This window comes from Dipodomys ordii, unplaced genomic scaffold (genome assembly GCF_000151885.1).
Source record: "Dipodomys ordii isolate 6190 unplaced genomic scaffold, Dord_2.0 Scaffold77, whole genome shotgun sequence".
In the NCBI taxonomy this organism is placed as follows: domain Eukaryota; kingdom Metazoa; phylum Chordata; class Mammalia; order Rodentia; family Heteromyidae; genus Dipodomys; species Dipodomys ordii.
The window spans coordinates 5,029,067-5,050,598 of NW_012267293.1; the positions used below are offsets into that span (position 1 = coordinate 5,029,067).

The window sequence follows — 21,532 nt, forward strand, 5'->3', positions numbered from 1 at the left end:
CCCCCTCAGTGGTCAAGGTTCTGGGGTTGCCTAATCCCATGGAAACATTGCCATCTTCTTTCCATTAACCCTTTGTGGCCCCTCAGTCCTGTGAAAGCCACCAGCAGTAGAGGGAGAGAAGAGAGCTGAGTCTCCAGGCTTGGCAGAGCCCTGGTGCGGGGCAGAGCCTCGGAGCTGGGGACCTGGGTCTTTAGAGGTGAGGCCTCTCTGAAGGCCCTGCCGTGCTCTGCACATTTTGTCTCACAGAGAAGCCCCGGCCAATATTTATCCCAGGTAAACATATGTTTCCTCCCTTATAAAAAACTATTATTATGCCAGGCGCCAGTGGCTCGTGCCTGAAATCCTAGCTCCTAGGAAGCTGCGGTCTGAGGATTGTAGTTCAAAGCCAGCCCAGGCAGTCCATGAAACTCTTATCTCCATTAAACCACTCAAAAACTAGAAGTGGTGGGGCTGGGAAGGTGGCTCAGTGGTAGAGCGCTTGCCTTGCATGCCTGAGGCCCTGGGTTCGATTCCCCAGCACCACATAAGCAAAAAGAAAAAAAAGCCGTGGCGCTGTGGCTCAAGTGGTAGAGCACTAACCTTGAGCTGAAGAGCTGAGGGACAGCACCCAGGCCCAGAGTTCAGGCCCCACGACTGGACCCAAAAAACCCCCAAAAACTAGAAATGGTGCTGTGGCTCAAAGTCGTAGAGTGCTAGCCTTGAGCAAAAGAGCTCATGAACAAAAGAGCTCATGGACAGCACCCAGGTCCTGATTTCAAGTCCCACAACTGACAAACAACAACAACTTTCTTATAAAGGTGACATAGAGAGGGGTCGCACTTAGATAAGTCAGGAAAGGATTTGGACATTGTCACTCTTTCCCTCACTCCCAGTTTTCCCTTCTTATCCGCATCCACATGTTTTGTTATTGTTGTTGTTGTTTTGCCAGTCCTGGAGCTTAAACTCAGGACCTAGGCACTGTCCCTGATCTTCTTTTGCTCAAGGCTAGGGCTCTACCACTAGAGCCACAGCACCACTTCTGGCTTTTTCTGTTTACATGGTGCTGAGGAATTGAACCCAGGGCTTCATGCATGCTAGGCAAGCATTCTACCACTGAGCCACCTTCCCAGCCCTCTTACCCACTGTGTTACAGTTTGTTTTCAACATAGTTTCTAGTACCACCGCTGCATTTGCTCACCCTTTCAGGCCCTGATTTTTATTAATTCCCTCTGAAACAACAGAGCCACCCACATGGACAAATGCCTCATGTATTATTCTTGGAAAGCATAAATGGTTGGAAGTCAAACAAGAGACCCCCAAGTTCCAATTGCACCCAAAGACTGGAGAATCAACATGCGTTTGGGAAAGACAGCTGTCACCGAGAGTTCACCCTGACATGGCAGTCAACAGCCAAAGGATAAAAAGCAAATCTTACTGAAGTTTCCTATCCGTTGGTATAGCAACCCAGAGGCCGCTTCCTAGCGTGGACCGGATAATCGTGCAGTCCAATTCTTGTCTATTGCCACCTGGGGTGGGTTTTTCCCGGCTACCATCTGACTCATGGGCCTGACGTGGATGAGGCAAAGCGGCTGTGTGAATTAACAATGATGTCGCCAAACGCTCTGCCAGTGACTCTACTTTTATCTTCTGTTTTTTAGGCCAAGGAGGCTCCCTGGATGACTATGTGAGCACTCAGGGGGCTTCATTGTTCAGCATCACCAAGAGGCACGCGGGGGCCAGCAGCGTAGCCGAGTGTGCGAGCCGCTGCGAGGAGGAGACAGCCTTCATCTGCAGGTACTCACTGCGCACGCTGCTGTCCCAATACCCTGCGGCCCAGGCTCCCACAATGCCGTTCTAATCCCCACAGCCTGTCCACACACAATGCTATTCTTTTATTTTGCCAGTCCTGGGACTTGAACTCAGGGCCTGGGCACTGACTGTCCCTGAGCTCCTTTTGCTCAAGGCTAGCACTCTACCACGTGACCCACAGGGCCAACTCCAGCTTTTTCTGTGTATGTGGAACTGGGGAATGGAACCCAGGTCTTCATGCATGCTAGGTGAGCACTCTACCATTGAGCCGCCTGCCCAGCCCCACCCTGCTGTGCTAATGGCAAGAAATTTTCTCACAGACTCATTAACAGAAATAAGCTGGGCGCCCGTGGCTTACACCTCTAATCCTAGCTACTCAAGAGACTGAGATCTGAGAATCACAGTTCAAAATCAGCCTAGGCAGGAAAGTCGGTGAGACACTGATCTCCAATTAGCCACCCCCAGAGCCCAAAGTGGGGCTGTGGTCCAAGCAGCCGAGTAGCAGCCTTGAATGAAGAAGCTCAGGGACAGTGCCCAGGCCCCTGGGTAGAAAGGCAAAGGGGGAACTGATGGGGCTGGAGTTTGAAACTCTTTGCTCACAATCTCTGAAGCCCTTTTTCTTAAAGTTTATTAGTGTTACCTTTAGCAAAATGCTGTGAAAAGATGTCATTTATGTTTATACATGACAGAAACATTAACATGAGCTCCAGGTTTGTAAATTTTTGATGCCCTTACTGGGGCTTGAACTCAAGATGCCATATTCTGGCTTAGCTTTTTCACTCAAGGCTGGTGATCTATTACTTGAGTTCCAGCTCCACTTCTGGCTTTTTTTTCTGAGTAATTGGATATCAAAGTTTTTCAGATTTGTCTGTCTGGGGCTGGCTTTGAACCAGATCTCAGCCTCCTGAGTAGCTAGGATTACAGGCATAAGCCAATGGTGCCTGCAACTCTACTTTTTAACATCATCATCCCAAATACTTACAGGAACTCATGTAAATAAAAGTGTCATGCACAAAGCCAAAGAAAACATATTTGAGTTTTAAGCCCTTTTTGATTTAAAGTGTGGCTAAAGAAAGCAGAAATAATGACATTTGTTGAGGTAGCCAATGTGGGCATTGCTAAGGGCATAAGTGACGCATGCTTTGTAGAGGTTCAGAGGATAGAAACACTGCTAAGCCTTGAGTAGGAGGATACTGAGAAAACACAAGAGAGGGCAGGTAGGCATTCAAGGCAGGGAGAGACAGTCCTGTACCCCTGACAGGAGCCATGGAAAGACCAAGCTCATGAGCCCAAAGACTTTATGCAGGTGGAGGATTTGCAAACGTAGAAGGCGTGGTCTTGAATACTTGGCTAAGCAGGAAGGACCGTGTAGCAGGACCACACAGGAGGGGGAGTGGTTTTTCATTTGTTTTTGGTTGCTGTAACAGAATACCCAAGCCTGGGTAATTTACAAAGGAAAGAAGTTTATTAAGTGTGTGGTTCTGGAGGCTGGAAGTTCAAGCCCAAGCAACTGCTCACAACAAAGGCTACTACAGCAGGGCAGAAAAGGGGAAGGGGAAGCGAGTGTGCGAGAGAACGGGAGGCAGTCCAGCCTCTGAGCAGGCTGGAAGGAATCTGAGCTTAAATAAGCAGAGTGAAATAGAGCAAGATCTAACCATCCTTCCTAATGCCCTCTTCACGTCTTAAAGGGCCCACACCTCAGCAGTGCTATGCTGGGGACAAGGCCTCCTCATGAGTTTTGGCGCAGATCGATGGGGTAGGAAGCGCAGCAGAGTTGCAAGGGGAGGGGTAGAATGTAGAGTCCAAAAGGAGACGGGCAAGTTGGGAGTGTGAAGGTCAAATAGGCAGACCATCTCAATCACAAAATAAATAGCCAGCACTAAGGAAAATGAATGAAGCAGGGTGCTGGAGGCTCATGCCTGTGATCCTCGCTACTCAGGAGACTGAGACCTGGAGGGCAGCTGAACAGAAAAGCCCACAAGACTCTATCTCTAATTAAGCAGCAAAAAGCCAGGCTGGGGACATGGCTGGAGTGGTAGAGCACCAACTGTGAGCAAGAAAGGCACATGAGCACAGTATTTGCACAAATATGAAATGAGTGAAGAAAGAAGACAGTAATTAAAACAGAAATAGAGGAAATTTGGCGAGAGAGAGAGAGCGAGAGAGAGTGTGTGTAAGGGTTTGAGAAAAAAGAACAAGAGTGACTGTGGTGTTGAAAAATTCACGATCAGACCACTCCCCATCAACACTGTGACAATGGTTCTGGGCTCACAGAGACACCCAGAGATCTAATTACCTTTCAAGCAACTTCTTCCTCCCCAAGGTTTGATTTCTATCCGGGAGAGGCTTCATGGTGTCTTCTGACCCTTCTGCAGGTCATTCCAATACCACAGCAAAGAGCAGCAATGCGTGATCATGGCTGAGAACAGCAAGTCTTCTGGGATCATCAGGATGAGGGATGTTGTTCTGTTTGAAAAGAGAGGTCAGTGGGAATCCTGTCCCTTCCCTTTCCCCTCCCCTTCCTCCTAATTGATGGGCTCAGCCAATGAGGCCCTAGAAGTAGAGACATTGAATTCTGGGTAAGGACAGGTTTTGCCACCTAATCAGCTATGTGAGAGTGAGTCTGTCACTTCAGATCTTTGATTTCCTTTCTCTGCCTCTGTGACCCTGAAAGTGAGATTCTCAAAACTTGACTCCGAGAGAGAGAGAGAGAGAGAGAGAGAGAGAGAGAGAGAGAGAGAGAGACAGACAGACAGACAGACAGACAGATAGACAGACAGAGACACAGAGAGAGACAGAGACAGAGATAGAGAGAGACAGAGACAGAGACAGACAGAGACAGACAGACAGACAGACAGAGAGAAAGAGACAGACAGAGACAGAGACAGACAGAGACAGAGACAGAGAGACAGAGAGAACACATGCGTGCCAGTCCTGACACTGAAGCCTAGGCACTGTCCTTAAGCTAGCACACTCTTACCACTTGAGCCACAGCTCCACTTCTGGCTTTTTGGTTTTTAATTGGAGATAAGAGTCTTGCAGACTTTCCTGCCTAGGCTGGCTTTGAACCAAGATCCTCAGATCTCAGCCTGCTGAGTAGCTAGAATTACTGACACAAACTACCAGCACATGGCTTGCAATATTGTGTTTGGAAATGTGCAAAAAGAAAAGTTCATTTTCCATAGTCTCCTTTAAAATGCAGACCAAGACTCTTTTTGTTCAGTCCCACTGGTCTGAATTCCAGTGGGATTCGCACTGCATTTTTAGAAACTCCAAAGTGTCATTAAATGGACATAAGATCCAGATGAATGGATTGCATTTAAAAAACACTCTTACATTCTAATGCTGGCCAGGAGATGGATAATTGCAGGAATACAGCTCCGCAAGTCCACTGTATGTCACAGGGGCAGAAGAAGAAATTTGCTTTTCTCGACAGTGTGTGGCAATGTTTCTAATCTTACTGCAAAATTCTACATATGATGTTAGGATTATTTCCTCTCATCTTCCAGAGTTCAGTGAGCTGTACTCTTCTTGGGACTCTTTCCTTGCCTCTGTCTCTAATTTTATTAAAATGTTTCCTATTATCATGTATTAGGGTACAGGAGGAATTCATTGCTTCATATCTACCTATGCTTACAATGTGTTTATTCGACTCACCTTCATCTTTAACTGTTGTGATGAAAGAGCAGATGAACTCTAAACAGAATCCATTTCTGTGGTTACTTCTCACACATTGTAAAGAATGAGCTCAATCTGTTCCCCAGATTTTTGGTTAAAAGGAGAGGGGGATAGGGTCAGTGGGATGTTCTCCAGAAACGTTAACATTGAAATATGTCACTTGTAAATGGTTAACCAGCAGCAGCACAGGGGAGCAGCTGGGCTTGGTTTGAAATCTGAAGTTTGGAGGCTTGAACTGCTTGTTTTCCAGGGAGCAAAAGGTTATATAAACTCCGGTAGGTACATACAAACAAGAGCGAGGCGAAAAGTCAAAAGTCAGTCAGTGTCTAGTCCTTGCTTCTTTGCTAGGGAATATGGGCTCGTTGGGGCTAACCTGGAAAGCAGGGGATTCTGGGGGCCGTCAGTGTCATCATGTCCCTGTGACCCCACCCCCCACCCCCAGAGCCAAACCCCCATCAGGTGCTGAGCTTTTGTAGTCATGGCCCTTGGCTAGGCTGGCTGCAGTGGCTCACACCTGTAATTCCAGCTACTAGAGAGATAGAGTTCAGAAGGATCACGTTCAAGACCAGCCTGAGCAAAACGTAGGCCCCTCACGTCCATGAACAAGTCAGGGGTGGCGATTCACGTCTATCAGACATGGTCGCTTGTTGCGTTTCTGAGCACCGTGCGGGCTTCTTTCAGTGTACCTTGCGGAGTGCAGGACCGGCAATGGGAGGAGCTACCGGGGGAACACGGCCAAGACCAAGGGTGGCGTTGCCTGTCAGAAATGGAGCGCCACATCCCCACACAGACCCAAGTAAGACTCTCTTCTCCATATTCCAAATGATCCCGTTACATCGGAATCAAAGCAGAATGGGTGCGCAGCGGGCAGAGAGGGCATTCCGACGTGGAAGTAAATTAGTTCAGCTCCTTACAGGACAGAAGCAGAGAGCAGTTGCTTTCTGTGTATGCTGTTCAAAGAATTTTCTAGAATTACCACATAGAAGAAGGCCTACTGAAAAGAAGCAGTAAATTTATAAGTTCAAGGCCACACGGAGAAGGGACCACAGGCAATGGGGCTTAGGGTGGGGCCTGTCTCAACCAAGCAGGTGTAGATCACGAGATCTAGCCCCGTGAGAACATACTATATGCTGGGAGGAAGGAACGCATGAAATACAGCTCGCTGCTATCTTCGTGTCTTTCTGTCCCTGGTTTGGTGACAGATAACATTTTACATTTTCTGTCACGAAGCTTCTCAAACAAATTGCATTTGTTGCTTCCCCGAGAGAGGGGCAGATGTAATATTTCCTGTTAGCTGAGGTAAAATGCTGAGCTAACTATGGGAATCCAGAATGTCAGGCATTCACAATGCTCTCTGAGGAGCTGAGTCCCAAGCTGGTGAGGTTTCTCCCAGGAGAGGCAGACAGGAGCACCCCACCTTTCTAGACCCCAAGTTTTTGTGCCCTTTAATTAATTAATTAATTATTTTTGTGCTGAGGCTCGAATTCAGGGCTTCAGGTTCTCCCTTGCTCTTTGCACTCCAAGGCGGGTGCTCTAATACTGGAGCCACAGCTCTACTTCCTTTTTTTTTTTTTTTGCTAGTTAATTGAAGCTAAGAGTCTCATGGACTTTTCTGCACAGGCTGGCCTTGGATGGTAATCCTCAGATCAGGTCTCAGCCTCCTGAGTAGCTGGGATGACAGGCGTGAGCTGCCTGCACCTGATCTAAACTGCTCTGATTCTTACTGGGAGAGATGAAATGGGGCATTCGAGGCCCATATCTCTCCTGTCTGCTCCCCCCCCCGCCCCCAGCCCTGTCCCACAAGCAATAAGGATGGTAAGGACGCAGTAAGGGTGGTAAGGACACAGTGTGGCAGGTGTCAGTCGTGAAGGGAAGGCTCTCACAACCCAGTGTCGTGCACTGGGAGGCCAGGCCTCGCGCTCCAGCGAGGAGACAGCGCCTCCTGCAGGCTTGCGGGCAGCACGCTGGCCTCCAGAGGGCCAAGCACTCTTCTCTGTGTCCCACAGCTACACACCGGAGAAATTCCCGGCCGAGGGCCTGGAGGAGAACTACTGCAGAAACCCAGACAACGATGAGCTGGGGCCCTGGTGCTACACCATGGACCCGGAGAAGAGATTCGACTACTGTGACATTCCCGAGTGCGAAGGTCAGAAAAACCCTTGCCCACCCGCCCTTCACCTGCAGCGATCTACCTTGAATTTTTTTTTTAATGATGATGTTTATTTCTATTTTGTGATGTCCGGGACAGACACCAGGGCTCTGTTCCACTGGACAAGGCCTCCCCGCTGGCTTCCACCCCGCCCGCTGCCCCGCCATTGAGCATGAACACATGTTCCAGCAGTTCTCTGTGGGCCACATGCAGTCTTTTTTTGTGCTAGTACTGGGGCCTGAACCCAAGGCCTTGTGCTCTCACTTGGCTTTTTTGCTCGAGTCTGGTGCAAAAGGCTGAGCCATAGTTCCACTTCCAGTGGTCTCTAAGGTAATATCCCCAGGGATATCATTAAAAATGGATTAATATTTTATATTTCAAAGTGGAGTGCTGTATTCACATCTTGGGAAAGAAGAAAAATTCACTCTGGTTTCTAGTGTTGGCCTGAATTATTATTATTTTTTATTGTGAAAATACCGTAGAGAGGGGTTACAGTTACATGAGCAAGGTAATGAATCCATTTCTTATCCAGCATTGTTGCCTCCTCCTTTGTTTCCCCTTCCCATCCCTTCCCATCTCCCTCCCGCCCCATGCCCCCTGAATTATTTTTATTAAAATGATACCCAACATGTATAACTATAAAATTAGGCCTAAACTTCTTAGACTCATGCAGTGCAAAACTCCAAATGTATTTGTAATTAAGAAGCTTATTAGACCATGAAAATTCAAGCAAATAATATTAAATTAATATTATGGTTTTATGGTTTAAATCTAGGCAATGAACCAGTGTTTATATTAGTCATCTTATGTATCTATTTAAAAATAGTCCTGGGGTTTAAACCCAGGTCTACACACTTGGTTGAGTGGTACCTTACTACTTGAGCCAGGTCCCCAGCTCTTTTTGCTTTCATTATTTTTTTGCATTTGGGATCTTGAATTTTCCCTAGCCTTTGATCCTCCTGTTTATGTTTCCCAAGTGCCTGGGATGGCAGGCGACCCAGCACGTCTAGATGAGACCTCCAGCACTTTGTGTCTACCAACTGGTCTCAAACCAAGATCCTCCTAGTCTCTGCTTCTCATGTAGCTGGGATCACGGTGTGAGCCTCTACACTCTGCCAGCAATCTTTATTTTAATGGCTTTATCAATTTAAGGGTACACTTCAAAGGTCAATGCTAAAAATTGGGGAAAATGTCTTCATTTCCTATTTCCATCCATTTATTAGACTAAAGAGAGTTGATGCAGGTGGGATTTGTGTGACAATGTGGATGTTGTAGCAGATGACAACTCGCATCTCCTTTATTTATTTGGATAATGGAGATGCTTTATTTTGAACAGTGCTGTAGGTTATTTGGCCATGAGAATGATGTAATCCAGCTACGGAGGAGGTGGAGGTCAAGAGGACTGTAGTTTGAGGCTAGCCTGGGCAAAAAGTTAGCAAGACCCATCTCAATCAATAAGCTAGGTAGGGTACTGCATACCTATCATCCCAGTTACCTAGGAGGCATAGGAATGAGGATCATGATTTGAGGCTGGCCTAGAAAATAATTTGAAAACACCAAATGGACTAGGGGCATAGCTCAATTAGCAGAGTAGCTGCCCAGCAAGTACAGAGTCCTGAGTTCAGACCCTAGCACCGCCTGAAAGAGAAAAAAGAAACACCGTGAGTGCATGGCTTTTGTGTCAGGTCTGCAGCGGTTACCCTTATTACTCTAGAAAAAAAAGATAGCTGCTCGTCACGCTGCCTCACTCTGCGATCACTAACTCCAGATGGAAGCGCTGAGGTTTAAGTAAATTAGAAGGAAAGAAAAGGAGCAGCCCTGCTGCTCGACTCCATGGAAAGAGAAGCCTGCGGTCACGAAGACTCCGGCCGGAGGATCTGGGGCAGGGGGTGCGGGCAGGGGGGCGCTGCCTGGGTCATGCACCAAGGATTGATCAGAGTACTTTCAGAGAGATTTAAAGATGAGTACTGAAGAGAAGAAGCCCAGCTCTTAAAAACTGGAACCCTCCTGAGAATACGAACAACGCCTGTGTCTGCCAGCCTAATTCGTCATGGCTGTCAGCATGACGCACACATGCCATTTGAAAAGGGAGGGAACGAATTGGATTGTAGGAGAGCATTCTGAGTTTCCAATCGTTCTTGGAAATGGCGTACGGCAAGTGGAACGCAGGACTTGAGACATCTCTAGTGGGATTCTAGTTCCTGCTCTCTTTCTTCTCCTCCTTCTCCTTTTTTTGCTGCTCGTGAGGTGTAGGCACTGTTCCTGAGTTCTTGTGCTCAAGGCGAATTCCCTACGACTTGAGCCAGAGCTCCACTTTCAGCTTCCTGTGGTTAATTGAAGAATCCCACAGAATTTCTGCCTGGGCTGGCTACGAACCAACCACAACCCTCAGATTACAGTTTCCTGAGGAGCTAGGATGACAGGTGTGAAGCCCCCCGGTGCCCGGCTCCTGTCCAGTTTTGTATCCATCTTTCCGTTTCTCTCTTCCTCTCCTCCCGTCCTCCTCGCACTCCGCAGAGGAATGCATGCACTGCAGTGGAGAGAACTACGAAGGCAAAATCTCCAAGACGGAGTCTGGACGTGAATGTCAGGCCTGGGGCTCTCAGAGCCCCCACACCCACGGCTACCTTCCTTCCAAGTAAGTCTCGGGCCCATGGCCTCCGCCGTCACTGTTTGGCAGGGCCTCAGGAGGTGAATGGGACCGGCGTGGGGTGTGGAAGCTGGCATTTCCTACCAGGCTGTACATGAAGGCTATGCGGCGGCGACTCCGCATGGTCTAGGGGCCACACCCTGGGATTCTGCATGCACGTAGCACTCAGCGGGCACCAGCCCTCCACAGGCACTTAAATGCGTGCTCATCATCAAAGTTGTCGATTCACGAAGACAAGTGTTCAGAGCTGTTAAAATCCTTCCTGTCCATCCTGTGTGCAGATTTCCAAACAAGAACTTGAAGAATAATTACTGCCGGAACCCCGATGGGGAGCCTCGCCCGTGGTGCTTCACCACCGACCCCACCAAGCGCTGGGAGCTCTGCGACATCCCCCGGTGCGGTGAGTGTGGCCTCCCGGTGCGCGTGGGCTCCTGAGACGCAGACTACACGCGACCCAGGGGTTTGTGGGATAGTTATGCTTTTTTTCCTTTTTGTCAGTCATGGGGCTTGAACTCTGGGCCTGGGTGCTGTCCCTCAGCTCTTCAGCTCAACCACTTGAGCCACAGCGCCACTTTCAGTTTTCTGGTGGTTAATGGGGAGATAAGAATCTCACAGACTTTCCTGCCTGGGCTGGCTTCGAACTGCGGTCCTCAGATCTTAGTCTCCTGAGTCGCTAGGATGACAGGTGTGAGCCACCAGCACCTGGTTAATGCTTTTGATTTTACTGTCCTTTTAAAATAGTTTACTGGCTATGCTGGGTACCCATAAGAACATCTATTTCTAGTTCAGATCATTCTATTTTTTTCTCCCTATCCCATCTCAGGTTCTGGGATGACAGCTCTGCTATTCTGCTCTTTCCTGGGCTCAAGGATGACTTCACACACATGCTGTCAGACTGTGTTACTAGGCTTTGTCTTTAAGAAGTTGTCTGTGGGCATGTAGTTTTTTCGGTACCCAATTTGGGGAGCTGTAGGGGAAACAGAGTTCAGGAGTTCAGATGAAGTGGAAGGCCTGGTTGAAAGCAAAGTGGAGGAGACAATTTAATACTAGGTTCCTTCTCTGAGAATTTGAACTGGGAGCCTGGGAGGGCAGCTGGATAGCCATGAAGAGTGAAGAGGACCTGTGGAGGCCTGCTTCCCTCATCTGCTCTGGTGTGAACCCTCATGACCCATGGGTTTTGACCATCACTTTATAAACACCAGCTTCTCCTTTCTTCTCTCTTTTTTTGCTTTTCTCCTCAAGAATGACTTGACTTTTGGCCATACCCTCTTCTCTTGGCCTTTTCTGCTGGACTCTTTCTCAGTTGGTAGCTCCATGGGGTACAGGACACCACGCAGCTATGTCTTCTGGGTGACTGATATATTCTTCCTAATGAAGCCTGTCTAAGGTGTTGAGGTGGGACACACAGGGGGCCCTCCCATTCATGACGAGCTGATCACAGAAAGAATCAGCAGCTGCCCCAAGAACCTATTTCTGGAGAAGTTCCTGGTGACATGGTCTCACAGATATAGAGTCTACCCGATTGTCTTCTTGTGAAAATACTACACTATTTTTGCTCTTATTGGTGTTGGTTGTGGAGCACCAATTGGTGCATCATTCTTGATTTGAAAAATAATCATTGTCATCTGTTTATTTTTTTCCCTATTCAAGCAACCCCCCCGCCTTCTCGTCCAACCTACCAGTGTCTGGAGGGGAGAGGCGAAAGCTACCGGGGCACAGTGTCGGTCACGAAGTCTGGGCACACGTGCCAGCGCTGGAGTGAACAGTCGCCTCACGAACACAACAGGACCCCAGAGAACTTCCCCTGCAAGTGCGTCTCCCCGTCCCCGCCCTGTCCCCTCTGTGGACTGGCGATTCCTGCAGATTTGCTTGGGCTGCTGTAGGAAGGAACCCAGGATGGAAGGACACTGGGGAGAACAATGATTAAGCTCTATACAAGAGAGGGGGAGTATAGTAACGTTGCTTTTTCCAGAGTGGCATGTCCTACCGGTGGCACATTCTGGGGCCTTACTCCCAAACTACCACCCCCTTGGAATGGTTAGTGAGTCAAGGGTGCACCGTGTCACCATTCCCTGGGCTCCTGAGCTCTGCTCGGCTTTCCTCCCAGCCCACCCTTCAGGTAGTGTGAGGGTGGAGCACCCAGCAGTAGATACGCACCCAGCATGGCCGCCGCCACCCTCACCTGATTGCTCTCGTCTGCTTGAAGGGCTCCACTTGTTTTGCAGAGGTCTGGATGAAAACTACTGCCGGAATCCTGACGGAGAATCGTTCCCCTGGTGCTACACGACCAACAAGACGGTGAGGTGGGAGCACTGTGCGATCCCCACCTGCGAGTCCTTGCCCACCACCTCGGACCACCTGGACACGTCGGGTGAGAGTGGGGGCTGAGAGCTCCCGGGGGCCCAGATGGGCGCTTCCCCAGGGAACGAGCGGTGCCTGGAGAGCACGTGCTGTACGATCCCAGCGAGAGAGTGTTAAATGGCCTGGGTTGTTTTCTGGCTCAGAGTTTGGCCATCTTGGTGAGCGGAGCAGGTGCTCTGGAGTACAGCTCCCAGGGCTGCTGATCGCACGTTCTCTGAGTCAAACTGGTTGTCAGGGCGCCGCTGGATGTCTCCTGCTGGCCTGTCTCCTATCTGATTCCTTCCTGAGGGGCGAATGAGGGCACTCCCAGGCCTTAACTACACATCAGTCGCTGCTCCTTTTTGGTTCCTGCTCTGTGTGGGAGCATTCTGTTTTTGCTTGGCTCTTCATGGCCCTCCGCCTAGAAACAAGAAGCAAAGACCACTGTTTGCTATTTCCTAGGGGTGACTGGCCGGATGGCTGCCGTCCCTTGCTTCGCGGGCCTCTCCCTTCAGCCCTTCCTCACCTGATCTCTTCTGTTTCACTCTCAGCACCGCCTGAGCAAACCCCTGTCGTCCAGGAATGTTACGAGGGCAACGGGCAGAGCTACCGAGGCACGTCGTCCACCACGATCACGGGCAAGAAGTGTCAGTCGTGGTGGTCCATGAGTCCACACCGGCACGAGAAGACCCCGTTGAACTTCCCAAACGCGTATGTCCTGATTTTAGTCAATAGAAGGGCAGGAGCCAGCGGAAATGACTGGTACTGAGATTTGTGTAGCATCTTAGAACCAACCTTTCTGAGATCTAGCATGCGAGTCAAGTTTTCTCGGGAGCCTTCTGTTTGTGCAAAGGGTCTGAGAGGGTCCTTCCCAAGTGGTTTTGTGGAAGTGGGGGCGGGGACAGTACATGGATGTGCTGACTTCATACTAATGAACAGCTCAGAAGAACAAACGGTCCAAGGCTGAGGCACAGCACCCTTCCCCACGAGGGAAGCAATGCGCCCTTTGTCTCTGGACTCCTATCACTCCAGCCTCAGGGCACTCAAGGGCACTGTGCACTTGCCCTGAGTCTTAGGACATGAATCAATATTTCTGGCTGAATCTTCCCCTTCCTGGGCTCACTGGGTCCTAAAGGGCAAACTTTGCCCAGAGAGTAACAGTACTGATATCATGTTAAAGATGAAAGTGGTGAAAATGGTGTACAGAAAACCATGAATCAAAAGAGGGAGTGGCCATTCTGGTATCAAGTAGATTTTAGGATGAGAAATAGCACCAAGGACATTTCATAAGGACAAAGGATTCATGCACAGAGACCTAACAATGCTAGTGTTGTGTCCTAAAAAACAGAGCCTCAGATAGAGGGAGCAAGAACTAAGGATTAATATGGATGAAGCCTATGAATCTAGCCAAGCATTTTCTCATTTTTTCCTATGGTATATTTATTAATTTTCCCCAAACAAAACATAAAAGAACAATTAAATAAAAAGATTAGAGAGGACACAGACATTTAAAAGTAAAATGTCAATTTTACTGCCGTGAATGAGGCGGCCATCTAAGTGACATGCTTAGGGCCCCAAAAAAGTCTTTGTTGCTAGGCACCACAGGCTTACCATTGTAATCCTTGCTACTCTGGAAGCTGAGACCTGGAAGATGGTAGTTCAAGGCCAGCCTAGGCAGAAAAGTCCTCAGGATTCCATCTGCAAAATAATCAGCAAAAGGTAGAGTTGGAAACATGGCTTAAGTGGTAGAGCATAGCACAGCAAGCAAGCCATGTGAGTTCAAGGTCCTGATTTCCAACCTAATATGGCAAAAAAGTCTCTATAAATGCAGAAGGATTAAAATAACACAGTATGTTCCTATCACTCTTGAATTAAATGACTTTGTTCATTTAAGTAAAAAATTTAGAAAAATCCCCCAAATCTTTGGAAGTTGAGACATATCTAAATAATCTATGCATCAAAGAAGAAATCACAAAGGAGTTTTAAAATGTTTTGAGCAGAATAATAAGAAGCAGAGCATATCGAAATTGGGTTGCTGCTGAAGACGTAAAGGGTTCTACAAATTTACCATCAATAATTTAAGATAGCAGTTCTCAGAACATGGTCTGGAAAGCTGAAGATTCCCAAGATCTCTCCAGGGAGTCTATTAGGTTAAAACATTTTCAATTTTTAAGAAAAGAAAAATTGCTCCCCATCCACAGATTTGACAAATGGCCTCTCTCCAGAACATATATGTACTCTTCTCTTACTCACTATAATAAAGCTGACAACCAAATAAAAAAATGGACAAGAAATACGAATAGATATTTCCTAGGGCAACATGTACAAATGGCCAATAAACACCTGAAAAAGTACTCAACATCTTTGCCATCAAAGAAAGAACAATTGTAACTCTAACAATGGCCAGCAGACAGCCCAGGGACGTGGCTACCACTGAAAATGCAGGTAGCTTCAAGGAGCGTCAGAGTGCAGAGAAAGGCCTACTTGTGAGCTGGCACCACCACTTCTGAAACCACTCCACTGGCTTCTTAGAACATTGCCAATCTGCAATTCTGTCCTTGAAGATTTAACCGACACAGATGAGTGCGGAGGTCATCAGAGACATCTGCACCAACAGTCAGAGCAGCTGTGCCTGATGCCCCCAAATGATCAACAGCTAGGAAATCTAGCAATGGGAAAATGACTCAATAGTCGGCCATCGATTCAGACAACAAATAATTCAGCAAGAAGAACAGAGCTCAAAACTACTATAGAAAGGCAAGAACCCAGGTACAAAGTGCATATTCTGTAGGGACCGTTTATATAAAGTTCCAGGAGAGACAGAACTTCTTGTGGTAAGAGAACCCAGAAGTGTTTGCCTCTGCGAGGTTGGCAGAGTCTGCACAGCGGCACGGAGCGTCTAGGGCGAGGGAAGTGGTCTATGTCACGCTAGGAGTGTGGGCCACACACATGTGTGCTCATCAAACACATCACTCCCCACTTCACGAAGTCTGTGCCTTTCGCCACACATAGAGTACATAGAAGGAAAGAGCAGGCATCTGTTTCAAAGGCTGCTTGTTTGGGGATTTGCCGGCTGGCTTTGTCCATCTTGGGCCTGGGGCAGACCCTGTCTGGGGCACTTGTGGACACATTGTCCAGTTCCCATGTCTGGTTTGGTGGCGGTTGAGTTGAAAGGAGAAGCCAGCATCGAGGATTCTGGGAGCTGTGGTGGTGAGGGTCTTGGGACCGCCAAGGGGGCTGCCTCTTCCATGTCTCCCAGGTCTTCAGCTGCCAGGTCTCTTCCTCAGTGTCTTCTGACTCTTTCCCAAGCCCTCCGAGGCCTAGTGCATGGCCGTGTCCCCTAATTCCTTCCCCTCCCGGTGCTGTCGTCTGGGGCGCTGGCTCGTGACGCCGTCAGGAGGGGTGAACTCCCCTTCCTCCGGTGACCGTGTTGTCTTGGGCTTTGCAGCGGCTTGACCATGAACTACTGCAGGAACCCGGATGCGGACAAAGGCCCCTGGTGCTACACCACCGACCCGAGCGTCAGGTGGGAGTACTGTAACCTGAAGCGGTGTGCAGACACGGGAGGGAGTGTGGAGGCGCCGGCCCCCGCCCCGGCCCCCAGCGTGCAGGCCACCTCCGCGCCAGGTAACTCAGCGCCAGACACCTGGGCATGGCGATCTTTCAGATGGAGAAGCTTCTGGGCTACACAGCCTGCTGTGCCCTCCACACAGTCTGGGAGCAGCCCGGGCTGTGATGTGGTGCCATCCCTGGGATGGTACAACTCGTCCTCTTATGGCACAAAGCGTTTTGTGACTAGGTTATTCGTGTCCTGGCCAAATTCCCTTTTGAACACTGCAAACTCACCATGATGTCCATCCAACAAGTGTTTCTGGAACCTTCTGAGACTAGTGGGGTTCTCTGTGGTTTCAGCACTTGGGGTTCTGGAGGACGTGAGGCTGGCCTGGCCCTTATTTGTGTCCTGATGTCACTGCGTGGGTGCCCTGATGTCACCTGGGTGTAAGGGCTGGGTGTAACCACCGTTTTCTTTCCTACAGACTGCATGTTTGGAAACGGCAAGGGGTATCGGGGAACGAGGGCCACCACGGTAGCCGGCACCCTGTGCCAGGCCTGGGCTGCCCAGGAGCCGCACCGACACAGCATCTTCACCCCAGAGACCAATCCGCGGGCAGGCCTGGAAAAAAATGTAAGTGCCCCAATTCCCACTCGGCCTCTCTCCACACAGTCTCTGAACAGGATTCTGGGTGCTTCAGGTTACGGACAAACAGTCCAGGCTGATCTTGGAAGTTGGGGGGTAAGAAAGGGAAGAGAAATTCAGAGAGACTTCAGAGGAACAAATCCTGGAGGGAGCGCAGCGGGCACAGCGGGCGCAGGAGGTCAGAGTTCCCCCTGCCACTGCATCGCAGGGCTTGCACTGCTTGTCTGTCTGTCTGTCTCTCAGCCCAGGCAGAAAGGTCTGTGAGACTCCTATCTCCAACTAACCACCAGAAAAGTGGAAGTGGCGCTGTGGCTCAAGTGGTAGAGCGCTAGCCTTGAGGTGAAGAGCTGAGGGACAGCGCCCAGGCCCAGAGTTCAAGCCCCATGACCGACAACAACAACAATAATAGTCTTGTGGACTTTCCTGCCAGGGCTGGCTTCACACCCAGATCCTGAGATCTCAGCTTCCTGGGTAGCTAGGATTACAGGTGTGAGCCACCGGAGGCCAGTGCATTCCTCTCTTGTAACAGTTTGTGTGTGTTTCTTTTCTTGGGTGGTTTTCTAGTTTCTACTGTTTATCCTTTAGGTTCTAGTGACCAAAGATGAGTTTTATAGCATTTTAGCCTGATATTTCTAGGGGGGAAAACCCCTGGCAAACCATGAAGTGTCCCTGCCACAAGATTTCCCCAGTCCCCCAGCTTCTCGGGGAAGGGTCACGCTCGGGGGGTGTGGAGGGAAGTCTGAGATGGAGGAGAAGCCAGGGCACTTTCCCATGCGACCTCCACACACAAGGCACCACTTCTGACAGCAGCTCTGTGTGTGTGTGTGTGTGTGCGCGCACGCATGTGTGTGTGCGTGCGTGTATGTGTGCATGGGTGTGCGTGTGTGTATGTGCGTGTGCATGTGTGTGCATGTGTGCATGTGTGTGTGTGTGTGTGTGTATGAATGGTGTGTGTGTGTATGAATGGTGTGTGTGTGTATGTGTATTGGGGGAGAGTCCCCTCACATTCTGAGCCTTCTCCATGTGCGTGTGTGTACGTGTGTGTGTATGTGTGGTGTGTGTGTGTGTGTGTCGGGGGAGGGTCCCCTCACATTTTGAGCCCTTCTCCATGTGTGTGTGTACGTGTGTATGTGTGTGTGTGTGTGCATGCGTGCGTGTGTGTGTGTTGGGGGAGGGTCCCCTCACATTCTGAGCCCTTCTCTGTGTGTGTGTGTGTGTGTGCGTGCATGCGTGCGTGTGTGTGTGTCGGGGGAGGGTCCCCTCACATTCTGAGCCCTTCTCCATGTGTGTGTGTGTACGTGTGTATGTGTGTGTGCGTGTGCATGTGTGTGTGCATGTGTGTGTGTGTGTTGGGGGAGGGTCCCCTCACATTCTGAGCCCTTCTCCGTGTGTGTGTGTGCGTGCATGCGTGTGTGTGCGTGCATGCGTGTGTCGGGGGAGGGTCCCCTCACATTCTGAGCCCTTCTCCATGTGTGTGTGTGTACGTGTGTATGTGTGTGTGTGTGTGCGTGCATGCGTGCGTGTGTGTGTGTGTTGGGGGAGGGTCCCCTCACATTCTGAGCCCTTCTCCATGTGCGTGTGTGTATGTGTGTATGTGTGTGTGTGCGTGCGTGTGTGCATGCGTGCGTGTGTGTGTGTTTTGGGGGAGGGTCCCCTCACATTCTGAGCCCTTCTCCATGTGCGTGTGTGTATGTGTGTATGTGTGTGTGTGCGTGCATGCGTGTGTGCGTGTGTTGGGGGAGGGTCCCCTCACATTCTGAGCCCTTCTCTGTGTGTGTGTGTACGTGTGTATGTGTGTGTGTGTGCGTGCGTGTGTGTGTGTGTTGGGGGAGGGTCCCCTCACATTCTGAGCCCTTCTCCAGCTGGTGTTCCAGTTTCACTCGTCCAGCACTGTGACCATGGCGACAGGGTCAGATCCCACAGCTTAGGGCTCTGTGTCACAAGACTGTCCCCCCCCCACCTGCCCTGTGCCAACCACAAGTGCTAGGTTTTGGCCTACAGTGCTAATGGCTCCTCAGGTTTGATCACTCTTCTAGAGCATTCCACAGATCTCAGAGACACTTCCCTTATGTTCACAAGCTGATTATTATCCGCAGGATGTGTGTCCCCGAGGACGAGACAGAGGGAGGGCGCCCCACCCCCTCCTCCCCAGTGTGCCCCTCCCTCCACGTGTCCACCTCCCCGGGACCTTCTGAGCCCAGTCCCTTCAGTCTCTGGGGGAGGCGACATTACATCAGCACGGTTTAGCACAACATTGACTTTTGGTGATCACCTCCATCTTGGGCCCACATCCCGGTCCCCCCCAGCCCCCCCCCAGGTCAGAGTGGGGCCGAGGGCTCTCATCTCAGAGTGGAGGTTATTGAGGAGACTCCAAGAGACACCTCCAGGCAACAAAGATGCTCGTGCTGCGCAGGGCATGTCAGGGGCTGTATGGAAACCCTAGGCCTCGTGGCATCATTGAGGAAATTGAAAGGGCTGTCAGTGCCAATACCTAAGAAGAAGGAAAGAAGGCAAATGACAGAGAAGTAGGTGTGTGCAGAACAGAAACCTTGTCCCTACTCTGCCCTGGGGCCATATCCCAAAGCCTTCTTTTTTTTCTTTTCCAGTACTGCCGTAATCCTGATGGCGATGTCAATGGTCCTTGGTGCTACACCACGAACCCGCGGAAACTTTTTGACTACTGTGACATCCCTCAGTGTGGTACGCTGCTTTCTTGCTCATGAGGAAGTCACTTTGCAAAGAAATGTGGAAATGATCTCCTTAATAAAGATTTGGAGAGAGAAGGGGGAAAGCAGAGAGAAGAGAGAGAAGAAAGGAGAAAGAGGAGAAAGGAGAGAGGGGACAAAGAAGAGGAGAGGAGAAGGGGGGAGAGAGAGACACAGAGAGAAATGGGGGGGCAGCAACCACCACAAACCCTGGATCCTAAAGGTCCTTGGGCTCTGTGCTTGCAGGGGGAGGCGGCCGCCCCTTCTCCCACCTCTCTTCCATCATGGACACCTTGAACCTGTCCCACAACTGATTTTACCTCGAACAACTTTCTCAGACCCACTTTCTGTAATACACAAACACAAAGAAAAAATATCCTTATTATCTTTCCATGAGATGGAAACTTGCCATGCTTTAGATTATGATGAGGAGGAAGAGGAGGAGGAGAAGGAAGGGGAAGGGGAAGAGGATGTTATAGTATGGTGAGCCTATTATATCAAGTTGGGATACTAATTACAAATAGCCGCTATATCCATGGAGAGTCTCTCAGAAAAGATGTTATACCAAACCATACCAGTGTACTTTGTCACTCCCAACACAGTAAAAGACACTTTTATGTTCTCTCCAAGAGAGAGGGTTCTGGAACTTTGGAAACATAGAGAAAATGTTTCAAAACTACTTATGGTTCTGGGCTTTGCATGCCTTTGCTCCCTGTCCTGGCCGTGCAGCTGGGGACTTACTGGGCTGAGAGGATGGAATTGATTATCTCTGACTCAAATGTGACTTTCTTCTCCCTCACTGCGACCAGTGTCAACTTCCTTTGATTGTGGGAAGCCTCAAGTGGAGCCGAAGAAATGTCCTGGGCGGGTGGTAGGTGGGTGCGTAGCCCACCCCCACTCCTGGCCTTGGCAAGTCAGTCTCAGAACAAGGTAAGAGCAAGGCCAGAGAGGCTATTTTCCACATGAGCTCTGTAAAACCTTCACCAGTCCACACAGCAGGTGGAGCCGTGTCTGGCTCTATGTACTTCTAAGGAATAATAAAGCTATGTGTAGGAACACACACACAGAGACACACACACACACACACAGACACACACACAGACACACACACAGACACACACACACATAGACACACAGACACAGACACACATACACACACACACACACACACACACACACACACACACACACACACACACACACAGAGGTTCTTTGATTTGAAAATGGCCAAACACCCTCTGGGCCGCTATCCTCAAAATGCAGTGATTGACATTCGGTTCGGAGACTGCTGGGAGAAGAGCAAAGATGCTTGGCAGGTTCATTGCAAAAGAAGAAGAAAGTGTCACACTTCTGAATGTGACACTTAAGGGTGGAGAGGCCACAGCAAGGGTGCGGCTGGCTCCAGTGTATCAGAGACACAGACTGTTAGAAAAGAAATACCTTTGCGCTTTCGTGAGTCAACGGCTTAGTGCAGAGGCCGCTCACTCCCCTGCAAACACCTGAACAAATGATGTTTTATGCTCGCTGGCATTTAAGAGTTATCCATCTGGTCTCAGGGAATCTGGACTGTTTGGGCTCTCTTGACGGTGCAACATGCCCGTAGTGGGTTCAGTTCCCCCTAGACACACCTTACAAAGCCCACAGATGCAACAGGCTCATGACCGGGTTGTTTGCTGGCTCACCTCAACTCCATGGCAGGCTAGTAATAGGGTCATTTGTGGTAGCCTGAGCCCTGACTTCCAGGAAGCCAACCAGAGACTCCTACTGCACTCTGCTGCCGACTTGGTTTCTTTTGACTTTATTGTAAAGGAGTGACTTGCTCTACAGAGCTCTACCTTCCACACAGTTCAAATCCATGCTGCCCAGAACTGCAGTGGCCTAGCTCCTGATTCCTGGCCTCTCCTCTCCTTTGCAAGCTTTAGATGATGATGATGATGATGATAATAATAATGATGATAGTGTGGTGAGCAGTTATATCAAGTTGGAAAAATAATGACAAATAACTTCCTCTCTTCTCTTCCCCT

General features: G+C 49.6%; 1 protein-coding gene across 1 annotated transcript in view; it reads left to right on the forward strand.

The window, feature by feature from the left end:
- The window catches only part of Plg (plasminogen), a 34,075-nt gene that overhangs the window by 3,786 nt on the left and 8,757 nt on the right, over positions 1-21,532 (forward strand). Inside the window, exons 2-14 of the mRNA XM_013024588.1 lie at positions 1,638-1,773; positions 4,164-4,270; positions 6,148-6,262; positions 7,473-7,612; positions 10,133-10,253; positions 10,547-10,665; positions 11,916-12,075; positions 12,491-12,636; positions 13,157-13,316; positions 16,054-16,232; positions 16,643-16,791; positions 19,410-19,503; positions 20,318-20,438. Coding sequence (XP_012880042.1) covers positions 1,638-1,773; positions 4,164-4,270; positions 6,148-6,262; positions 7,473-7,612; positions 10,133-10,253; positions 10,547-10,665; positions 11,916-12,075; positions 12,491-12,636; positions 13,157-13,316; positions 16,054-16,232; positions 16,643-16,791; positions 19,410-19,503; positions 20,318-20,438 — 1,747 coding nt within the window. The remainder of the gene's footprint in view (positions 1-1,637; positions 1,774-4,163; positions 4,271-6,147; positions 6,263-7,472; positions 7,613-10,132; positions 10,254-10,546; positions 10,666-11,915; positions 12,076-12,490; positions 12,637-13,156; positions 13,317-16,053; positions 16,233-16,642; positions 16,792-19,409; positions 19,504-20,317; positions 20,439-21,532) is intronic.